Source organism: Perissodus microlepis, chromosome 6 (genome assembly GCF_051167445.1).
Source record: "Perissodus microlepis isolate ML-2025 ecotype Zambia chromosome 6, ASM5116744v1, whole genome shotgun sequence".
In the NCBI taxonomy this organism is placed as follows: domain Eukaryota; kingdom Metazoa; phylum Chordata; class Actinopteri; order Cichliformes; family Cichlidae; genus Perissodus; species Perissodus microlepis.
In genome coordinates, this window is record NC_140466.1 from 17,577,294 (window position 1) to 17,596,400 (window position 19,107).

Genomic DNA, 19,107 nt, shown 5'->3' on the forward strand with positions numbered 1-19,107 from the left:
TTAATTTAAATAAAACGTAATAACACACATTAAGGCTGTTTAACCTTATCAGATTGTAAATCTTATTTTAGGAATTCTGTGAGTCAGGCTGTGTTCACATTATTTGGGAGTTGCGATGGGAAAAATTCTCACACTTACCAGAAAACTAAATAAGAAGAAACAAATGCTAGCTCCACTTACTTGAAAGAGTAAGAGTCAGAAAATAGTTTACACTTACTGAAAAAAGCGCATTTTTAATGTTGAGTTTAGATGTTAAAGATGCAAAGTACGATACTTAACACTGTGGTATTTTCTCTACCAACGGACTTTGGCTGACATGAGATGCTGGCACATGACATGAGTTACTAGCTGTTATTACTACTTGGACATTAGTGGACTTACATAACATGTGATGAGAATAATGATTTTTTTCTCACGTCTGTTCGCTAAGTGTTTAGCTACGGGTTGTGGACTGTTGACTTAGCACGATCAGGAGAAAACACTGATTCTCAAATACAAGTAAGCCCACAGCTGGGTGAAGAGATTTAGACAGACAACAGAGAGGGTGCATTTAAGCAAAATTTAATTTGGATCCTTTTTAGTTGATGTCTCTATAACTGTTGATTCTTTAAAATTGTGGTGAGGGTTTGAAGGTTTTTTGGTTTCTAAAGGGTAGAAAAAGTCTGACATTCGCCGACCTGCACAAAGATGGACTAGCTTGTTTCCCGTATTTATGCAAAACTAAGTGTACTGGTTGCAGGTATGAGATATTATACAGACAGATATGAGAGTTAGCTTCTTATTTAGCAAATGTGTAGTCACTAATTCTGTTGTCATAGTGTTGTTTCCTGCCATTTTAGTAATATTGGATCCCTGTTTTGTTTTTATTGTTCCAGTAAAGCTCAGCTTTAGTTTCACTATTTTATTTAAGTTCTAGCTCTCATTTAGTTTTCTGAATACCTGTGAAGTTGCTGTTCTAGTGTTAGTTTTTTGTGTGCTTGGTTCATATTTAATTTGAGTTAAAATTTGTAATTTTTTTCCTTTCTAACATGTTTAGTTTCTTCAGTTCTATAGTAATGTCGTGGCTCACCAGTGCTACCTGGTCTGATGTCTTCTTAGGTTTTAATTGTCTTCTAGTCATTTCCTGCTTTGTTGGGTTAATTTTACTTCCTTGGCCTCTGTCTTGTTGTCCTTCTTTGCTCTTCTTTTTTTTTTTAAACTAACAGTTTAAAAAACGCATTTCCTGTTTTACTTTAAAAGGTTGGTCCTCTCATGTGTTCTTTTTCCTCCCTACTTGATTGTCCTCACCTGTGCTGATTATACACATCTGAGTCCTCACTGACCTTTCTTCTAGTCGCCCTTTGCTGTTTCTTATGGTTCTCTTTGTGTTTCTGAACTTGTGTTAATTTATTTTGGACTTAAACAAAAAGCCTATATTGTCCTATATTTGGGTCCTAACTCCAGCACAACACCTTCTATGACAGATGGTGTTTGCACAATTGAAATAAGATACTTTAATGTCTTAATGGCCACATCGTGGTTTTTGACATCTGTATAATATGTCCAAGTAAACCCACGTGCTGCTGAACTGAGCTGACTATGCTAATAATCAGCATTACCATGTAATATAATTTATCTCATAATGTTTTATATTGCATTTATAGATTACTTATTTACAGATTACCCATTAAAGTAATATCCTCGGGTTACCTGTGAGTCGTCTATGAGGATGTCCTTGATGAATGGCTGACCCTGAGGTTCTCCGTAGTTCATCCTCACATAATGGACTTGGTAGCCTCGGATCAGACCGTGCTGTCTTTCAGGTGCAGGGGCTCGCCATTTCACCCTAACAGCCGAGGCGTTCACAGTTTCTGCCTCCACCCCTCGTGGAGGACCACTTGGAACTACAAATGCATTTTTGGATAGAAGTCAAGGGTCACAGATGATGGGCAGTTAAACCTCTCAGTTAAAGGCCTTCACTTTAGTGAAGTTTCTTTCTAGTAAAAAAAAAAAATGCTTTCAGGGGCAAAAACAGCCAAAAGCTTAAAAAAAGGTGAAAAACTACAACCCTACAAAAAGTCTAAAACAGCTTTGATGTCAGGGAAAAAAAGTCAAAATAGTAAAAAAATGAGAGCGCTTGAGGAAAAACATGGAGGAAAAAAGCAGTGGAGGATAAGAAGCAAATGTAGAAAAGATAAGAATGGCAGATAGAAAAGGATTTGTTGCCAGGGGCAGATAAATAGTGGCAGGCAGTCAAAGAGAAAATACTGTTATCAAGAAAAACCTCTCCTGTACTGCCAAGAACTACACTTCTTTCCCCAAAAAGCAAAAATATACAAAAAGAAGGAAAAAACTGCAGCCACCTTTATCTATTTGACAGACCCACCCACAAGCACAAAGAGTGCTGGAATCAAAAATATAACAAATTACTCTAGATACAATAAGACACCGCACTGGTTTACATTAGATGTATCAAAATAATTGTAAAGGTACTGGAAATGATTTGGTAGGACAGATTACTGGTGAGAAAAGCCAAGGTGAGGAAAGATTGAGGTACACCGACAGCCTTGTTATTGTTAGAGGGGACTATTGCTCGCTTTCGACAGGAAAATCTCAGCATTCCTTTTAGTAAAAAGAGGGGCTTTTAGAAGAAAGGGAAAGGTGAGGAAAAAAGATGCCGGTTCAAAAAAATAAAAGAGGATAATGCCAGCTGCTGCAGGAAAAAAGGGGACTGCTGCTGACAAGAGAAAGCAGTGGTGAGGGGGGGTTGCAGGAGGAGATTCTGTATGTTGGCAGATTCTGGTGGTTACAAAGGAAAAATAAAGAGGAGGTTTTCACTGGAGGGTCTGACAGTGGTTCACAAATGCATTGTCCATTTAAATTGCAGCTCAAGAACAGAATAAATGAGTTTACTGGCCAGTAGAACAAGCTTGCTGTTAGTTTAGGGTGCTGCTTGGTTAGTAAGTTAGAGGTAGCGACTATTAGTAGGGAGGACCATCCTATTTTTATTTGTATCTTTTGTTGGGAACATACCATCTTCCTCAGTGCGGATAAGAAGCTGTAAACTTTCTGGTCCATCCCCAGCTTCCGTCTGTGCCCTCACGGTTATGCCGTACTCAGTCCATTTCTCTAGGTTTTCCAGGAGATACGGAGAACTTTCCGGAGAAATTCCATCAATTCTTTTTGATGTTTTGTTGCCCTCTGTAGTGGCATACTGGATGGAGTATCCTGTAATGATGCCGTTCTGAAACTCCACAGGTGGTGGTGCCCAACTTACCAGGACGCTGGTAGAACTGGGACTGGTGCATTTGATGTCCTGGGGAGGTGCTGAAGGAACTGATTGGCCAGTTTTGAGGAGGCACAATAGGGGTTGTTTGGGTAAATGTTATTTGGTTGTGTGTACAAGTTGTTATTGGTGGGTGGAGAGGTGAGTGGAGAAGTGAGGTTTGCCATGGGGGTGAAATTGAGCAGATGAGAGACAGAGAGCAAAAGACAAAGAAACACAAAATGAAAAAGAAACTCTGGAGAACTGAAGCTCTTTTGAAAAATGACCATAGAAATTAAAAGATGGTTGAACAGAGATACTGAAATGATGGGTGTCAACTTCTGTTTGGTAGCAATGTTTGATTAATGAAAACGAGTGAATGACAAAAACACTGACTAGAGCTTGAAACACACATACCTTCCCATAATTTGTCCTTACAGCCTACAAGCCTCTGTGGTCCATGTTGGACTTCTCATGTCTATCTGCCAACCTCGTCTTACCTTGTTTTACTGAGTCTCTTACGGACCTCAGATTGGTAGCCAACAAATGAAGTTTTTCTGGCAATCTTAAAAGAATTGCTTAGTACTGTATGCAAAATACATCAACTAAAGCTAAGTTCTTGAAATAATTATTGGTCTTTTATATATTTGTTGAAATATCAATTCTGAGGTCAGCTCCAGCTATGGTCTTGATTCATGATGGCCCCTTTTTGACAATGCAACAATGCCACATATGTGTCTAATTAAAATTGCAGCAGAGAAACCTACGTGATTTAGCATTACATGTATTTGCGTTTGCATTGTCAAAACTGGATCTTGTTTCTCTTTCGCTCTCACAAACACCTTCACACTTTCACACACTGCAGTCTGTGCAGGTAGACCTACGTGTCTGTGGTGTGTCAATGGACACTTCATTGGTATATGCCCCAATTCCATTTTTGCTTTTAGCAGCTAGCTGGAAGGTGTAGGTGGAAAAGGGCTTCAAGTTCTTGAGCAGGTAGGATGTGGCGGGCTCAAAGCTGACTTTTTTCTGAAGGGACAAAAAGACAAGAGTTAACTTTTTATAACTAGATCAATAATGATATCAAATTATTATCACTTTACACAATCGTATTTGAATTTGTTATTGTCTATCCACCTACCAATGTGTTCAGAATTTTAGGGACACTCATTAAGGGCATGGATGTCATGGTATCTTGGAGCTTTTAATGATTTCTTTCAACTTTTCATTTTTTCAGGTGCACTGATTTTACAGCATACATCTTTAGTGACTGTTTGCTGAACTGGCAGAATTAGCAGAGTTTGTTTGAAATGGTTGGTTTCCTGAGACAGAACTGGCTGAGCCACAAATTTTCAAGAGTTGAGGTTGGGGCTTTGGGAAGCCCTTCCAAAAACGTAACATCAAACATTTCAAAAACGGTTTTGATGTGTGTTTGGGATCATTGTTCTGTTCAAATACACAATTGTGTCCAAGTTTCAATCATCTAGCTGTTGATTTGAGGTAAAGTTAAAGAATCTGGAGGTCCTCCTTCTTCATCATTCAATTCTTGCAGTGTACCAGTACCACTGGCAGCAAAACAGCCCCAGAACATGATTACCACCGCTATACTTGACAGCTGGTAATGTGTTCTGGATTTGAAAGCCTCCCCTTTAATCAAACCAAACATACCTCTTATGCTAGTGGCCAAACAGCTCAATCTTTGTCTTGCCTGACCATAAAACTTTTCTCTACAAAGCATGTGGCTTCTCCACGTGGGTGACAGTTTGGGTCTCCTTCCTGAATTTGGCAATGACAACACATCCGAATAACTTGTAATTATGTCCAGTTATTTGAACTGATCTTAGAATCTGCAGTTTACAAATGGCTCCAACAGATCTTCCCAAATTGTTCGAATCTACAATTCCCCTTTTTATAGCTCTTTACTCGATTTTCCCATTGTTTTAAAAAATTGGTCAATCCAACAACTGCTGTGAAACTAATCCATGTTATGCGGGCAAAGAGAAACTACCAGTTGTAATCAGTCACGATCACCAATGATTAAAAGAATCAAGATTCAAATTGAGCCTGTTTGCATACCCCGTTGAGCCTGTGTGGACTCGAGAAATAAATAAATCATTAAATTCAAACTTGTGCACTCAATTCATGTTTTTTAAAGTCATTAAAGTTTTCTTTTCTGTACAATCATACCACCCTGAAAACTGAACAGTTCAAAGAAAACATTCAAAGTCCAAAATGATCATGACATTCATACCAATGAGAGGTTTAGGTAAACTTCTGACCACAACTTTACCTATAAAATTATAAATCTATGAAAACAGCCCATTTAGTGACAAATTTTTTTTATCTCCCCATCTTTACCTCTTCTGTGTTGTCGGCTCGTCGGTAAACAAGTTCATATCCTGTAATCTGGTTATCTGGGCCACCCTGGGTCGTTGGAGCCACCCAGGACAACAGGATACTGGTTTCAGACTTTGCCTCACCCTTAAAATCTAATGGTTGAGAAGGAACTAAAGGGGAAGAGGATTGTTTAAAGAACACTAAGACTACATAATCTTAACCATTATATGCCATTTGCTTCTCTTATTTTACCTCCAGTCTTGGCTATAATCTGCAGGTCCTGGGACAAGGGGCCATCTCCTACAGAGGTAAAGGCCAGCACTCGGATGTAATAAGTCTTGTTAGGAGTCAAATCCTGGATGGTGATGAAGCTGGATCCACGCACCATCTGCTTCTCCCACTGCACAACACCGGTGCACAACACAATGCATGAATGCAAGCAGGCACACAGATACACTCTCATACCTTATACATCTTGGCAACACAAGTTATCATCTGTTATGCATAAATAGTAACAATAACATTAAGCCAAACCACGCACACAGGAATACACACCTGGTTGACTGGCAGCGAATTGTCAGAGGTGTAGTACACTCTGTAACCAACCACCTGTCCATTAGGTTCCTCAGGCTCATCCCAGTGGATCATTGCTGTTGTGGCGCTCAGCATCCGACCTATGACCTACAAATAAAAAGAGTAAAATTAAACACCAAGTGCAAAAGTGACACAAATGTGGAGAAAGTTTAAACCTGGATTCTGCTAATAGGCAACAGGGGAGAATTTATGTGGTTGCCAAACGGAGAGTGATTGCATTTAAGTCTAGGGGGAAAAGACCCTTCATCTACAGAAGGTGTACGTTGACATGTCACTATTGCGCGTGTGAAAGTGCCATCGCACTACCACCACCATGTTTGACTATTGGTAAGTTCTTTGTATTGAAATGCTGTGTTAGTTTTACACCAGCTGTAAGAAGATTCAGGTCTTCAAAAATCCAACTTTTGTCTCATCAGTCCACAGAATACTTTTCCAAAAGTCTAGGAGACCAATAAGATGCTTTTTGGCAACTGGGAAACGTTTGTGTTCTTTTTGGTCAGCAGTGTTTTTTCCTTGGAACCCCTCCATGGATGCTTCGCCCCCCCCCAATCTCTTTCCTAATGTTGAATCTTGAAGACTGACCTTAACTGAGACAAGTGAGCTGGCAGTTCTTTAGATGTTATTCTGGGTTCTTTTGCGCCCTCCTGGATAAGTCATCGATGTACTCTTGGAGTAATTTCGGTAGGCTGGCCAATCCTGGGAAGGTTCACCACTGTTCCAAGTTTTCTCAATTTGTAAATAATGGTTTACATCAGGGTTCAATGGGGTCCTAAAGCCTTAAAATGGCTTTATAACATCTTCCAGACTGATAGATGTCAGTGTCTTTGTTTGTCAGCTATTACTGAGTTGTTTGTAGATTGTGGCACGATGTGTTACTTTAAAAAAAGATCTTTTGGTCTACTTCATTTTGTCAGACAGGTGTCAGATATGTAAGGGGTTTCTTGATTCAGCAGTCCTAGAAGTAATCAGGTCTGGATGTGGCTAATTCAACTGAACTCTTTGCAAAAACATGATTAATCACAATTAATTAATAATTGAAAAAGGAGGACTGATTACTTTTTTGATGCAGAACCTCGGAAGTTTGGCATGTGTTTTCCATAAAGAAATGAAACCATTGTGTAAAAACTGCATTTTGTATTTACTTATCTTTGTCTAATATTAAAAGTTGTTTGATGATTGGAGAGATGTAAACATGACAAATATGCAAAAACAAAACAAAAATAAAACTAAGAAATCAAGAAGGGGGGGAAACTTTGTCACAGCACTGGAAAACAGCACACACTGAAATGCATTAAAATAGAGGATAAATGCATCCACATATTGAACCAGAAATACCAATTTTTATTTATATGCCTAACTAGTCAAGTTGCATATTACATCCATATCTCTCTACATGTAAAATGAAATGTTATGATATGTAAAATGTATAACATGTGAGGTGAAGCCTTAGAAAATTAGGTGATCACCAATTTGGTCTCCACATTTTTGTATTCCATAGTTTGCAATAATTAGTGCAATAAATCCTGGTATATGGCCCTTTGAACAAATTCTAATCATTCCAGTATGTATGCTTGTACCAAATTTGAAATTCCCTCAAAGCTTTTATGAGAATAGAACAGGATGGACAGACAGCTCCAGCAACGGCTGTCTCAGAGTCAAAAATAGCCTCGATCCATATTTGGAAAGAACATTTGTATCACTGTAAAAACTGCTTTCCACTTTGTCAAATAAAGGCATCATCCTGACCTGGCGAGGAGGCGAGGAGGGGGCCTGCTCAGCTGTGCGAGCCTCCACCACCTCGCTGGAGGGGCCCTGACCAATGGTGTTGACAGCTGCCACCCGAAAGTCATAGTGAGAGTAAGGGCTCAGGCCGCCCACACTATAGCGTGTTGTAGCAATGCCATCAATCTCTTTATAGGGGTCCTCTGAGCCTTTGGCGCGATGCTAGATGAAACAAGAGATGAAAAGGGGAAGAAGAAGAAGTACAGACTGAATTCAAGCTGCAATAAACAACTTTGTATTGAGTTAACAGCTACAGCTGTGTCTGTATACATAAATACATCAAAACTATGTAAAACCATTACTTGAATCTACTTATCTAGATTTACATTGAAATGTACAGAGTGAAATTTGGGCAATTCATGTTTCATGCAGGAGTCCTGCAATTTAGAAAGTGAGTATTTCAATACTACTGTTAACCATAATACTGTTAATTCATTCTCTTTTATGAATTTACCACTGTCAGTAGGGAGTATTCACAGGACACCAGATTTACTTTGAACACTTCGAGGGAGGTTATTAGTATTGGGAGAAACAGGGATTCCTGCCTTTGCAGCCATACTAAGTAGGCTTGAGGCCAACATAATAACAGTTTATATTGATAAATCCTAGTGCTCTAAGACTCTGGGTATGCAGAGAATGCAATAATTTATAAATAGCATTTTTTATTTACAACAGAACATAGAAAACATGACATTTTCTAAATCCTTTAACGATATTATTTATTCTAGATAACGAGTCTTTACGCTTTTACATTGAAGAACATTATTGCGAAATTGTTCCACGATTTGTATTTTTAATAAAATGATAAAATGCCTCAATTCAAACATTTGATATGCTTTCTGTGCATTGTTCTGAAAATATTGGTTTATGAGATCTGGAATTCACTGGATTGTGTTTTTATGTATACATCATTATACATCCCAGGTTTCTTGGAATTCGAGTTGTATAATGCGTGTCTCAGCAATTTGTGTACATATAGTGCTGTGAGGTAGGTAATGTTTACGTGCTTACAAGTCTGTCATACCTGTATGATATAGTAGGAGACGGGTTCAGGGTTTCCAGAATCCCAGGTGAGAGTGATGCTTGTTGCAGTTCTCTCTGTCACCACAGGGATGCCAGGAGCCTTTGGCAAAGCTGAAGTGTGGAAAAAAGACGAGACATATTTTATTGTTTATTGTAATAGACAGCTGGACAGAGACATGTTTAGGACTCTAGTGCATCACCTCTTTTTTAAGCGCCCCAAGCAACGTTTTCTCAGTGTTTCTTGGTAGGATTTAAGCTGCTCAGCAGATCAGGGCCTTCTTTGTCATATATATTTTTTAAAATTAATTCTCTAAATATTTCTAAATATTCACGCAATGAATTTAAGACCACTTAACAGCATTTTACTGCAAAAGCTGTGCTAGTTTAATGTATAGACATGGCTTGGTATTGTCTTGCTGACAGAAGTAAGATAAGACAAGTTTACTGGTAGCCCACAGGATGCAGTTCTTGATTTTTTTAAAAGAAGAATTTCATATTATTGACTGAGTCTTACAATCTTACATGAGTTCAGGCCCAGAACTCATACAGTGTAACTCGTGCAGCTCTTTCTGGATTTTTGTCTTACATTTTTCATGTTTATTTATTCATTGCATGGTGAAGTCTTACAGTAGAAACCATGACAAACATTGTTCATTGAGCTCAAAGAGAGATTTTCACAAACCCATTAGGTCAGTTTTTAATGTAGTGCCACTTGAGGCCATGAAGATCATAGTAATTCAATATTGTTCTAGGTCTTGTCCTTAGAGTACATAGATTTACCACCAGCTCTTTAAATTTCAACATTTCTTTTTAATTTTTGTGATGACAATCCCCATTTTTCCTTCTGAAAGACTTTAAAAGTCTCTATGGATGCTCTTTTCATACAGTATATAATTACGTTAGCTACCTGTTACCCATTTGCCTAAATAGCTGAAAGATACTCCAACAGGCGTTATTCCTAAGAACTTTCTTAAAACACAAATTTTCTTTCTTACCCCTGTTCCAACTTTTCTGAGAGTTACAGGTACTCAATTCAAAATTAGCACATTCTTCACAAAGTAACTATAACAGTAAAATCTCAGCTTCAGTATTTAACACGTTTTTCACTCAATACTGAGTTTAGATTTGCACATCACTACACTGCCTTTTGATTTACATTTGCTTAAAGCAGCTCCCCAAGGAATAGAGTTGTATTTGAAACCAAATTAACCCTCTTGAAATAATTAAGTATCCAAACTGATACAGCTGTTACAGCAATAAGAAGAGCCTTTTCCAATCTAAACCATAACAAAACAAATCTAACTAAATCTATGCTTTGTCATAAGTCCATGTTACGGCCCTAGCAGGGCCTCCTCCTGAAGTTGCCTGTGTGGGCGTGTCCTACCATCTCTCCTGCCTTAGGTGCCACCTTTTTCTATCGTACAGCTGACTCATGTCAGCAATTAAAGGTATTTAAGGGCAGAGAAAGGTGAGCTCTGGCGCCAGAGTGCCATGTGAGTGGTTGCAGCTAGTGAGCTGTGTGTTTGCACTAAGTTATCTGTGTGAGTGTTTGGAGGTTGCAGCTAGTGACATTGTTTTTTTGTGATTGTTTGCTCCTGCTTGGTGGAGAGGAGTGTTTGGTTACTAACCTTTTTTCTGGCTTCCAAGATAATAGTTTCTTCTTAATTTTAATTAACTGTAAAACATGTAGTTGTCTTTGTATCTGCTTCAAATGTATTCAGTGACTATTTGTCTGCGTCCATATAGTACAGAACTGCATCTTTAGTGTGTTCATTAGATGCACTCATTACTTTCCTCTTCAATACATATTTTTAACATCTGTATATAAAGGAGCTCTCATAGAAATAAGTTTCTTTACTGTCTTACTTTTTAATTCTTTTGTAATAAAAATACATGTTAAACAGAGAGAAAGAGAGAGCACTGCAGTTCTGCCTTATTACAAAGTCATAAGCAAAAAAGTTATCCTTTCCACTACTCACCTTTAACTATAATCTGTGCCACTGCCTCAATCACACCTAGCGTTGACATGGCAACGCACGTGTAATTGTTGGACTGGCGTACGTCAGTCAGTTCTAGTACATTGCGGCCAATGGGCATGTCGTCCTCTGGCGTCAGGTCTTCTGCTCCCAGCATCCATTTCACATATGGCATGGGTGAGCCTACCGCCACGCAGGTGATGTTGACGTTCCCTCCTGGCATGATTTCGCTATCCGCCGGAGGAATGGAAAAGCGAGGGGGGACACGGCGCACTGGACCGAATGGCAAAGAAGGCAAGAGAAGAGAAACAATTACGATTTAATGATTGTGCAGAGCGGCGGAGAACAATCAGGAGGTTTGAGCTCTGAGATAAAGTTTTATGACATTCAAGTTAGAGTACAAGCATTTGAACAGTCTGGTACACTACCATTAGGGTGCATGTGATATCAAGATGTTTTATTAATGTGAACTTTAAAATTTTATGAACACAAAAGACAGAAAAAAGGAGAACAAAAATCACAACACACACACAAACACACACATGCATTCACATGGAAAAACAGCACATGGTATATTACTCTGGAGTAAAATGTACAGGCGGGTTTAGACTTTCAGTATTGCACACAGCCCACAGCTGAGCCACACAAACAGAAAGTGTCAGTTTAATGGAAGAAAAAAGGCAAAAAACAACAACTCAGGAAAGACTCGAGAGAACCACTCGGTCGTTACAGTACCAACCTTCTCGCAGCTCTGCAGTGGGAGATATGACATGGCGGGAGGAGGAAGAAAAGACAGGAAAATGCAAAATATCAGAAAGAGAATACAAGACAAAGAGGGATATGTTAGACAAAAAGAGCTTTGCAAGGTGGCAAAAGACAGAAAGGACAAGAGAACGAGCAAGGAAGGGCAAGAACGTGTGAGGGGAGGACAGGAAAGAAAACGAGGCCATACATGGCCAACGTTGGTGAAAGCGTTCCTGTTTAAGGCAGGCTCCTCTGCCAGCTGTCTCCATAGACTGCCTGTCAAACACTCACTGAGCAGCTCTGCAAGATTTCCCTGGCCCTGCAAGCACTGTTAGACACACATCACTGACTGTATGCTGTTTGTGTTTATGTGTATGCGCATGTGGATTTTATATATGACATAGGTGTGTATCCTAATGTGTGTGAATTCAGTGTTTGCTTTGTATCCCCATGAGCCATGTTGGAGTCAGAAAAAAAAAGAAAAAAAAAAAGATGCTCCACTGTTTAAGACCTTTTTTAAGGGGTGGGTTGAAGGCAGACAACAGAGCAAAAGGCCCCAGGAATAAAAATGTCTCCGAGATTAAAACATTTCGTGGGTATGCGTGTGAACGTGCGTGTGCTGAAGGAGCAGAGGGGAAGACAGCGCCTGAGGAGGTGAGATGCCTGTCAGATTCGGAGAGAAATACAAGTTTTAACCAGACAATGATTTGGTTTTTCTCTGAGGTCTAAAGGCTAAGAAGGCAGGGCAAAGAGATAAATGACTCGAGTGAAACATTTAGAGCGCCTTAAGAGCGCTCATTCTTAAACCATCCAGTTTCATTGCTCGATAGCTAAAAACTATAAAATATAGTCTATTTAAAAGCATTGTATCATGTTAATAAATTAGATATATTCCTAATATAGGTCTATCTACTGATACGTGTGTGTAAATTTCATCTCATCCACACATAATCATTAGAATTGTTGCATCATCATAAAAAAAGTGTTCAAACTCTTACCTCTTACATAAAGGTTAGCTGGGGTGGAATAACGTGTCCCATCCCTGTTGGTAGCAACACACTCATACTTCCCCTGGTCTGACTCCTCACTCATCTCTATCTGGAGGGCACCTGGATGCATGGAGGGATGGAGAGGAAGAGCAAAAGATAAAGAGAGGACAGAGAGTCACACAGACAGACAGAAGAAAGAGCAATCACACAGAAGTGGAAGACATTAGGAAATTTGATATAGTAAGTATATACATTAACATATAAATGGTAAAAAAAAAAACTGCAGAAAGAATAAGAATAAATGAGTCTGTGGGCATTTTCAGGAAACAAACAGGCTGAACTCATTCTGAGGAAAGTAGGGGTACAAACAGAGCCAAATCTATAGAGCAACTTTAACAAGTTTCTACCACTTTCAGCAAGAATCTGCCCAAAACAAGGGTCAGCTTCCTGATTTCAAAATATGAAAAAAAGAAAAAAGAAAAAAAGAGAAAAACAACCCAAAAGACCAAAACAAAACCTACAAAAACGGAGAATGCGGTCTTCATGCAAAGCAAATGAAACAAACAGCTAGAATGCGCAGAAATCCGTCACTGTATTTTGAGAAGAAAAAAAAAAATGCTGAAAATTGAGATGCAGTTACATTAAGCAACAAATCATGTTTCATTTTCCAAGGATAACGTCTGACAAAAGATATTGCCATGGCAATAAGATTTCCCCAACCCTTTCGGATCCACCAATGGGATCAGGAGTGTGATGTCAATTTAAAACACACCCAATAAGGAGGTAAAGACATCAACCGACCTCCGTCAAGGCCAACAGATGGGAAAAAAAAAGAACGACATACGCAAAGCCTTGGGAAGGGACCGATGTTTTCTCGCTCCCTGAAAATAGAAAAACTGTCAAAAAAGGAGTCAACCAGAGGTTCTTTAAAGATGGTGTGGTAAGGCAAAAAAGCGCCCATAAAAACTTTATCAAAAAAGTGGTTGTTTGGGGCTTTTTATCGGTAATGAGAGAGGTAAAGAGAGAGGTAATGGTAAAAACCATGAAAGTATGTGTGTTTCTGTGTGTGTGCGTGTGCGCGTGGAGATTTGAGAATTTATGTGTGCGTGTGAGCGCACTCATGTTTGCAAGTGTGTGTCTGAGTCTTTGCCATCTGGACTTTTCAGCCTGAGCGAATAACAGCTGGGAGGAAAAACAAAACTGGGACGTTTGATTGGGCAAATAGAGATAAGGTAGAAGGAGAGGCCAGGCCAAGCTTAGGTCAAGACCTCTGAGAAAAAAAAAGAAAAAAAAAAAAGAAATTCAGGTCACAAAAATTTAAAAAGCAACAAACAAACAAACAGAGGTAGAAGTGAGTACGCTTTTTCACCTCAAACTAAGCAACAAAGAAAGAAAACCAAGTTGTAAACATATCATGCGTTTGATTGGAAACACGGTCGATGTGAACGGTGGTTAAACTGATGGGTACAAAAGAGAGATCACAACATGACGAGGAAGGAAGCAATGGACTTCTTTGTTACAGAGTGAACGCTGAGGCTGAGATGGAAAAATTAAAGTGTGAAGAGGGGATGAAGGATGAGAAGAGGGGAGGTGACAGTCATAGTATAATGAGTTGCTTGCTCAACTCCAATTCCTCCTCTTGCACCTACTGCAGATCTGAAGCAGTTGGATGAGTTTTACCAATGTCACAGAGTCTTGAGTCTTTTGGACTAAACCCCATATTGATTAACCCACCCGGGGCTGCTTTTCAGATCTGTGAGACAAGTAGGAACCAGGGGTTGAAAAGGAATCAGGCCACTGTGTCATGTTGGTCCTCCCAGCAGTCTTACCTCGTATGGGCGTGCCACCTGAGTGGGCAATGAATGCACGAGATTAGAGAAGGAGAAGAAGAAGAAAATGTTAGTACCACAGAAGGAGAAGGGGATAAGGGAGGGAGGGACTGGGGGAAGGGGGTGGGGGGTGGGGGGGGAGTAACTTGGCAAGGAGAAGAATCAAATTAGAGAGAAAGACTCAAAATATAGATCCTTACAGAGCGAGAGGAAGAAGAGGCATAAAGGAAATAGAATAAACTAAGACAGAATAAGCCTGAGAAGAGGAAAAACTGACCTGAGATAGAGCGATAGACAGTGACAGAGCTATAAGGAGATGGGTTATTGATTGGACTTTATTGACTTGTAGCAGGGGTGGATGTGGCTATAGGAGAAGGGTGTCTGCACTACACTCATCTGGGTGTCTAAAAAGTGTACTGGCGAACTCTAAGTCCATTAACTACTATGAGCTTTTAACTGCTCTTGTCCTCTAAATGGCTCGAAACCAGGTTTAATCCTGCTAGTTGCAAAGTGTGTTAAAACCTCTATTAGATAATGTGATATTTGCCCCATGCAAGGCAAGAACCCGCTATTTTAGTTCGTGGCTTCTGAGTTCATCTGAGCAGTGACTTACTAGTAATTTCACTCTCAGCCAGTCACATCACAGGTCTCTATTCTCTGAAACAGCTGTGCCAATTACAGTGATGCATGATGACAACAGCTCCAAAAACAGCAAGAGGCTGATTAAAAAATGTTATTATTGTCTGGGTGGTGCCGAAAGGCACATCCTAAACACACAACACATCAAATTTGCAGCCAAAGGCAGATGGTGTGGGTTTTTATTCAAGTTGTGGAATAATACCAGAAACAAACAATAAAAACGTGGCAGAAGCCTTTGATGTGCCCTAATCTCTCAGAACTACCTTAAATGATAAATGCTGACATGCAGCTTTGCACAAAATAAACATTTTTTATGGTGATTTAAAAGACTCAACTGTCTGGAGAGCGATTAATTAAGGTGATGTATTTGCATAAATCATAAATACATATTTTCATACTCTGTCATACTTCATTTGCTCTCGCTGATGAAATCACAACAGCGTGGTACTCAGATAACTTTTCCCAGCACGTCTATACATATTTTCCACCAAAAATGCAGACACCCCGCGCGGCGCTGACTTATTTGAATGAACTCACACCTGTTTGTGTGACGTGCGCACAGTGTGGTCGCACGGCGAAGTAAAGTCATTTAAAGGTCAGGAAATTACCAAACCGATGAAGAGCAAGCTTTTGTGCCACCACATAAATAGGGCTTATCACATCAGAGCGCTTTCAGCAGGGCATCAACTGTCAGCCGAGAAATGCTCAACTGAAATCAGACGCATGTGTCGAGCTGATGTCTCTTAGGCTCATCTTAAGGTATCTAAATTGAAAATGTATTTTAAAAAAAGTATAGCAAAGTATTTTAAGGTAATACTACCTAAGAAAAATGAAAGCTAAAGCCAGCCTCTACTTTCCCCCCCCTCAGTCTTATAATGAAATTTTAAAATTTATAAACTAACATGACAAAAAACATCAGTTTTAATCAGATTAAACTATATGTCAGAAAGTAGACTTGCAATTTAACAGATACAACTCTGCCTTTAAAGGTGTAACATGAGGAAAAACTAAGGTCTGAGTCCTCACATTACAGGAAAATTTAAGCTGTAGTAATCGCATATTTGGCCCACTGTGCATTTATATGCCAAAGAAGGTTTTCTAAATCAAGTAAATGATTCAAATGTCTAAAACATTTCACGTGATTATTGGAAAATCAGTGGAAATTACAGCATTTAATCACTAAATTTTCAACTATCCATAAACTGAGCAGACGAGATTGTTTCTTCTTCTTTTTAAAACAGTTAATCCTTACTAAGCTCTTTTTAACACTAATGCAGTCTAACATCTGACCACTACTTTTACACCACAGCAGCTAGACTTATATGTTTTCATATATGCCTATCACAATGCACAGCTAATGTCTAGAAGGCTGAAACGTGGTCTCGATTGATTTCTTTATCCTGGCTCCACCAGTGGCCATCTAGAGCTCATAGCTATTGACTGGTAACTTTATACAGCAGACTGGAGATAGTAAGTGGATGAGTGAAAGGCAGGGTGAGTGAGTGAGTGAGGGAAAGAATATTTGAATTAGCAAAGGAGTGGAAAAGTAAATAGGTGAGTGTGAGGAGAAAAAATATTATTCTCTGGGCGTGGAAGGGCTGCAGGTGCACAGATGAGGGTGAGGTCAGCTACATCTAGGTTGACAGAGTGTGTGTGTGTCTTTCTATGTGCATGTCTGTGTGTGTGTGTGTTTGTACGTCCTCTTTGTGGCATCTACCTTTAGCCAGTACAATGTACAGGTGCTTTGAGAGACAAGTGCGTGTATTACAGTGGGTGTGTGCACATCTATGCTTCGTGCTGTGTAAAAACTGTTAGTATGCCATGCATTTTAATAACACTGCAATAGTTGTAAAAGTGAGCAGCAGCAAAATCAGTAGCAACATTAGTGAACAGTATATAGAAAAGTGGACAGTGAGGGTGTGGGCCTTGGAACAGAAGCACTTACCAAAGGACTCTGTAGTTAAAAAGATACAAAGAGAAAAGAAACAGCATAGACATTGCATTACAATCGGACCATTAGTTACACAGAGGAGTTGACTTAGTAGAAACACCTTGAAAACTCCACAAAAAAAAGTAATGGATATGGAAATTTATACTTTAAAGAATCATACAAGTCACGCTATTTTTCATCATAATAATAACCATTAAAAAAGCTAACATGGCTAATTACCAAGTATTTTACATTTTAAGTTGTAACAATTTTTCTACATCCTTTAAATGTTTTTTTTTTTATTTCTTTATAAATTAAGATAAGAAAGAATCCAGTGCAGGGTCTTAGGGGTTGAGCCAGATAATAATATTAATAATAATAATAATAATAATAAAAAAAGCAGGGACACAAACAAATAGGTTGGTATGTCCACACAGAAGCCAGAGACTTGGGTGTCCAATCACAAGAAAGGGGGTTTTAGGTCCAGAGTCGGTCCCTGAAAGCAGAAGGAGGACTGAGGAGGGAGCGGACTTACACACTACTGTGGCTCAAGAAAAAAACAAAAATATTAAAAAAAAATATTGACTGAAATGGATTAATGATTTGATTGGAACAGAATAAACTGTCCTCGTATTATTCAATTTTGGTTTTTGAAATTCTGTTATCAGATTTTCTCAGATAACACGAATACATGCTCTTGGGCTCAGTGTCACATCCACCCAGGACGCTCTTTCCGACAAATCAGGAAAAACAAAATGTTATTCAAGTAAGTCACAGCAGTGAGCTCTATGTTAGAGAGGCCATTCAGTCAGTACATGCCACCACCACTTGGTTTTGCTAAATCTTGTCTGTAGATACAGTTTTTGAGTTTTTACTAGAGATGTAGCCCACTGATGTCTCTCAGGGGCATTTTTAGTATTCTTTTACAGAAACTTTAACTGTCTGTGATGGTGACTTGCACAGGAAGACCTCAGAGTTAGGAGAAAAGTCGGGAGTCCACTTTTAAAAAGGCTTAGAAGAGTTTAGAAGGGTTGGCAACCGTATACAGTCAACTCATAACAACAGCAGCAACAGCAGCAGCAGCAGCAGAAAGAGAGGCAGCTGAGAAATACAGCCAGTATCCATAGCAGGAGTGTGGAGTAAGAAAAAGGGTTAACAAGGGCAAGAAAAACAGAAACTTTGTAGGAACGGGAAATAAATAATGGGTTTAAGGGGCAGATATTAAGAAGGGGACATAAAACGAAATGGTGGAGGAAAAACCCTTAAGGTGGAAATAAAATCTGGGATTGAAGAGAAGGCAAAAGAATGGAGGGATAAAAGCACTGGTTACCTGAGCGGAGCTGCTTGATTCTTCCATTGTTATTGGACGTGTTGACCGGGAGGAAATCCTTGAACCAGGTAATTTCTGGGTCAGGGTTGCCGCTAGCGGCGCATAGCATAGTGGCAGTCCGAGAACGCTCCACCACTTTCAGCTGGGGGCCCATGTCAATGGTGGGAAACCCTGAGGGCAGCTGATCCTCTGGAAGGATTAGGTACACAAGTAAAATATTTAACCTAGTAAGACAGAGAAGCAGTTTTCTTCTAACATCTTCCTGCAGTCTTTTCACCCTCACTTACACGTTTGTCATGTTTTGATTGTACTGAATAGATTTGAGTCCATCGTTCCATGAGACAGGTTGTCTCTGATTTTTGTCCGGTTCTTCTGTAATTTGGAATACCTTGACTATTTCTCCCAGTTTCCTCAACTCCTTAAAAAACACCCTCCCACTGAGAGCCACTTTGTTTGTCCTCAGCTGTCCAGTTTGCTCAATTTTTCCAGCTCACACTGCAGACCACACAGAGATATGCCTAGTTTGTACTAATAACTCTTTGGGAATGACCTTGTTGGTGCAAAAATAAAATTTTATGCCTGTAAAATTGTGTTATCTTTGGCATTTTTTGTGGATTCAGCTAAAGAAATTGGAACAAATTATGTGTTTTTGTTACAGGCTGTTAGGCAAAAAGCCTAAAGATACATTTT

At 39.3% G+C, this 19,107-nt stretch overlaps 1 protein-coding gene across 18 annotated transcripts in view; it reads right to left on the minus strand.

Annotated features, from left to right (window-relative positions):
* Positions 1-19,107, minus strand: part of ptprdb (protein tyrosine phosphatase receptor type Db) — a 153,965-nt gene that overhangs the window by 29,023 nt on the left and 105,835 nt on the right. For 6 of the 18 annotated variants that reach the window (XM_084931197.1, XM_084931196.1, XM_084931193.1 and 3 more), the window contains 14 exons: positions 18,418-18,606; positions 17,103-17,111; positions 14,519-14,536; positions 12,699-12,809; positions 11,696-11,707; positions 10,960-11,229; positions 8,982-9,091; positions 7,922-8,119; positions 6,137-6,262; positions 5,834-5,981; positions 5,603-5,751; positions 4,129-4,273; positions 3,013-3,315; positions 1,690-1,883 (listed from right to left, as the gene is read on the minus strand). In XM_084931197.1, coding sequence (XP_084787323.1) covers positions 1,690-1,883; positions 3,013-3,315; positions 4,129-4,273; positions 5,603-5,751; positions 5,834-5,981; positions 6,137-6,262; positions 7,922-8,119; positions 8,982-9,091; positions 10,960-11,229; positions 11,696-11,707; positions 12,699-12,809; positions 14,519-14,536; positions 17,103-17,111; positions 18,418-18,606 — 1,982 coding nt within the window. The remainder of the gene's footprint in view (positions 1-1,689; positions 1,884-3,012; positions 3,316-4,128; positions 4,274-5,602; positions 5,752-5,833; positions 5,982-6,136; positions 6,263-7,921; positions 8,120-8,981; positions 9,092-10,959; positions 11,230-11,695; positions 11,708-12,698; positions 12,810-14,518; positions 14,537-17,102; positions 17,112-18,417; positions 18,607-19,107) is intronic. The other 12 variants (XM_084931206.1, XM_084931191.1, XM_084931205.1 and 9 more) reach the window with 7 other exon arrangements.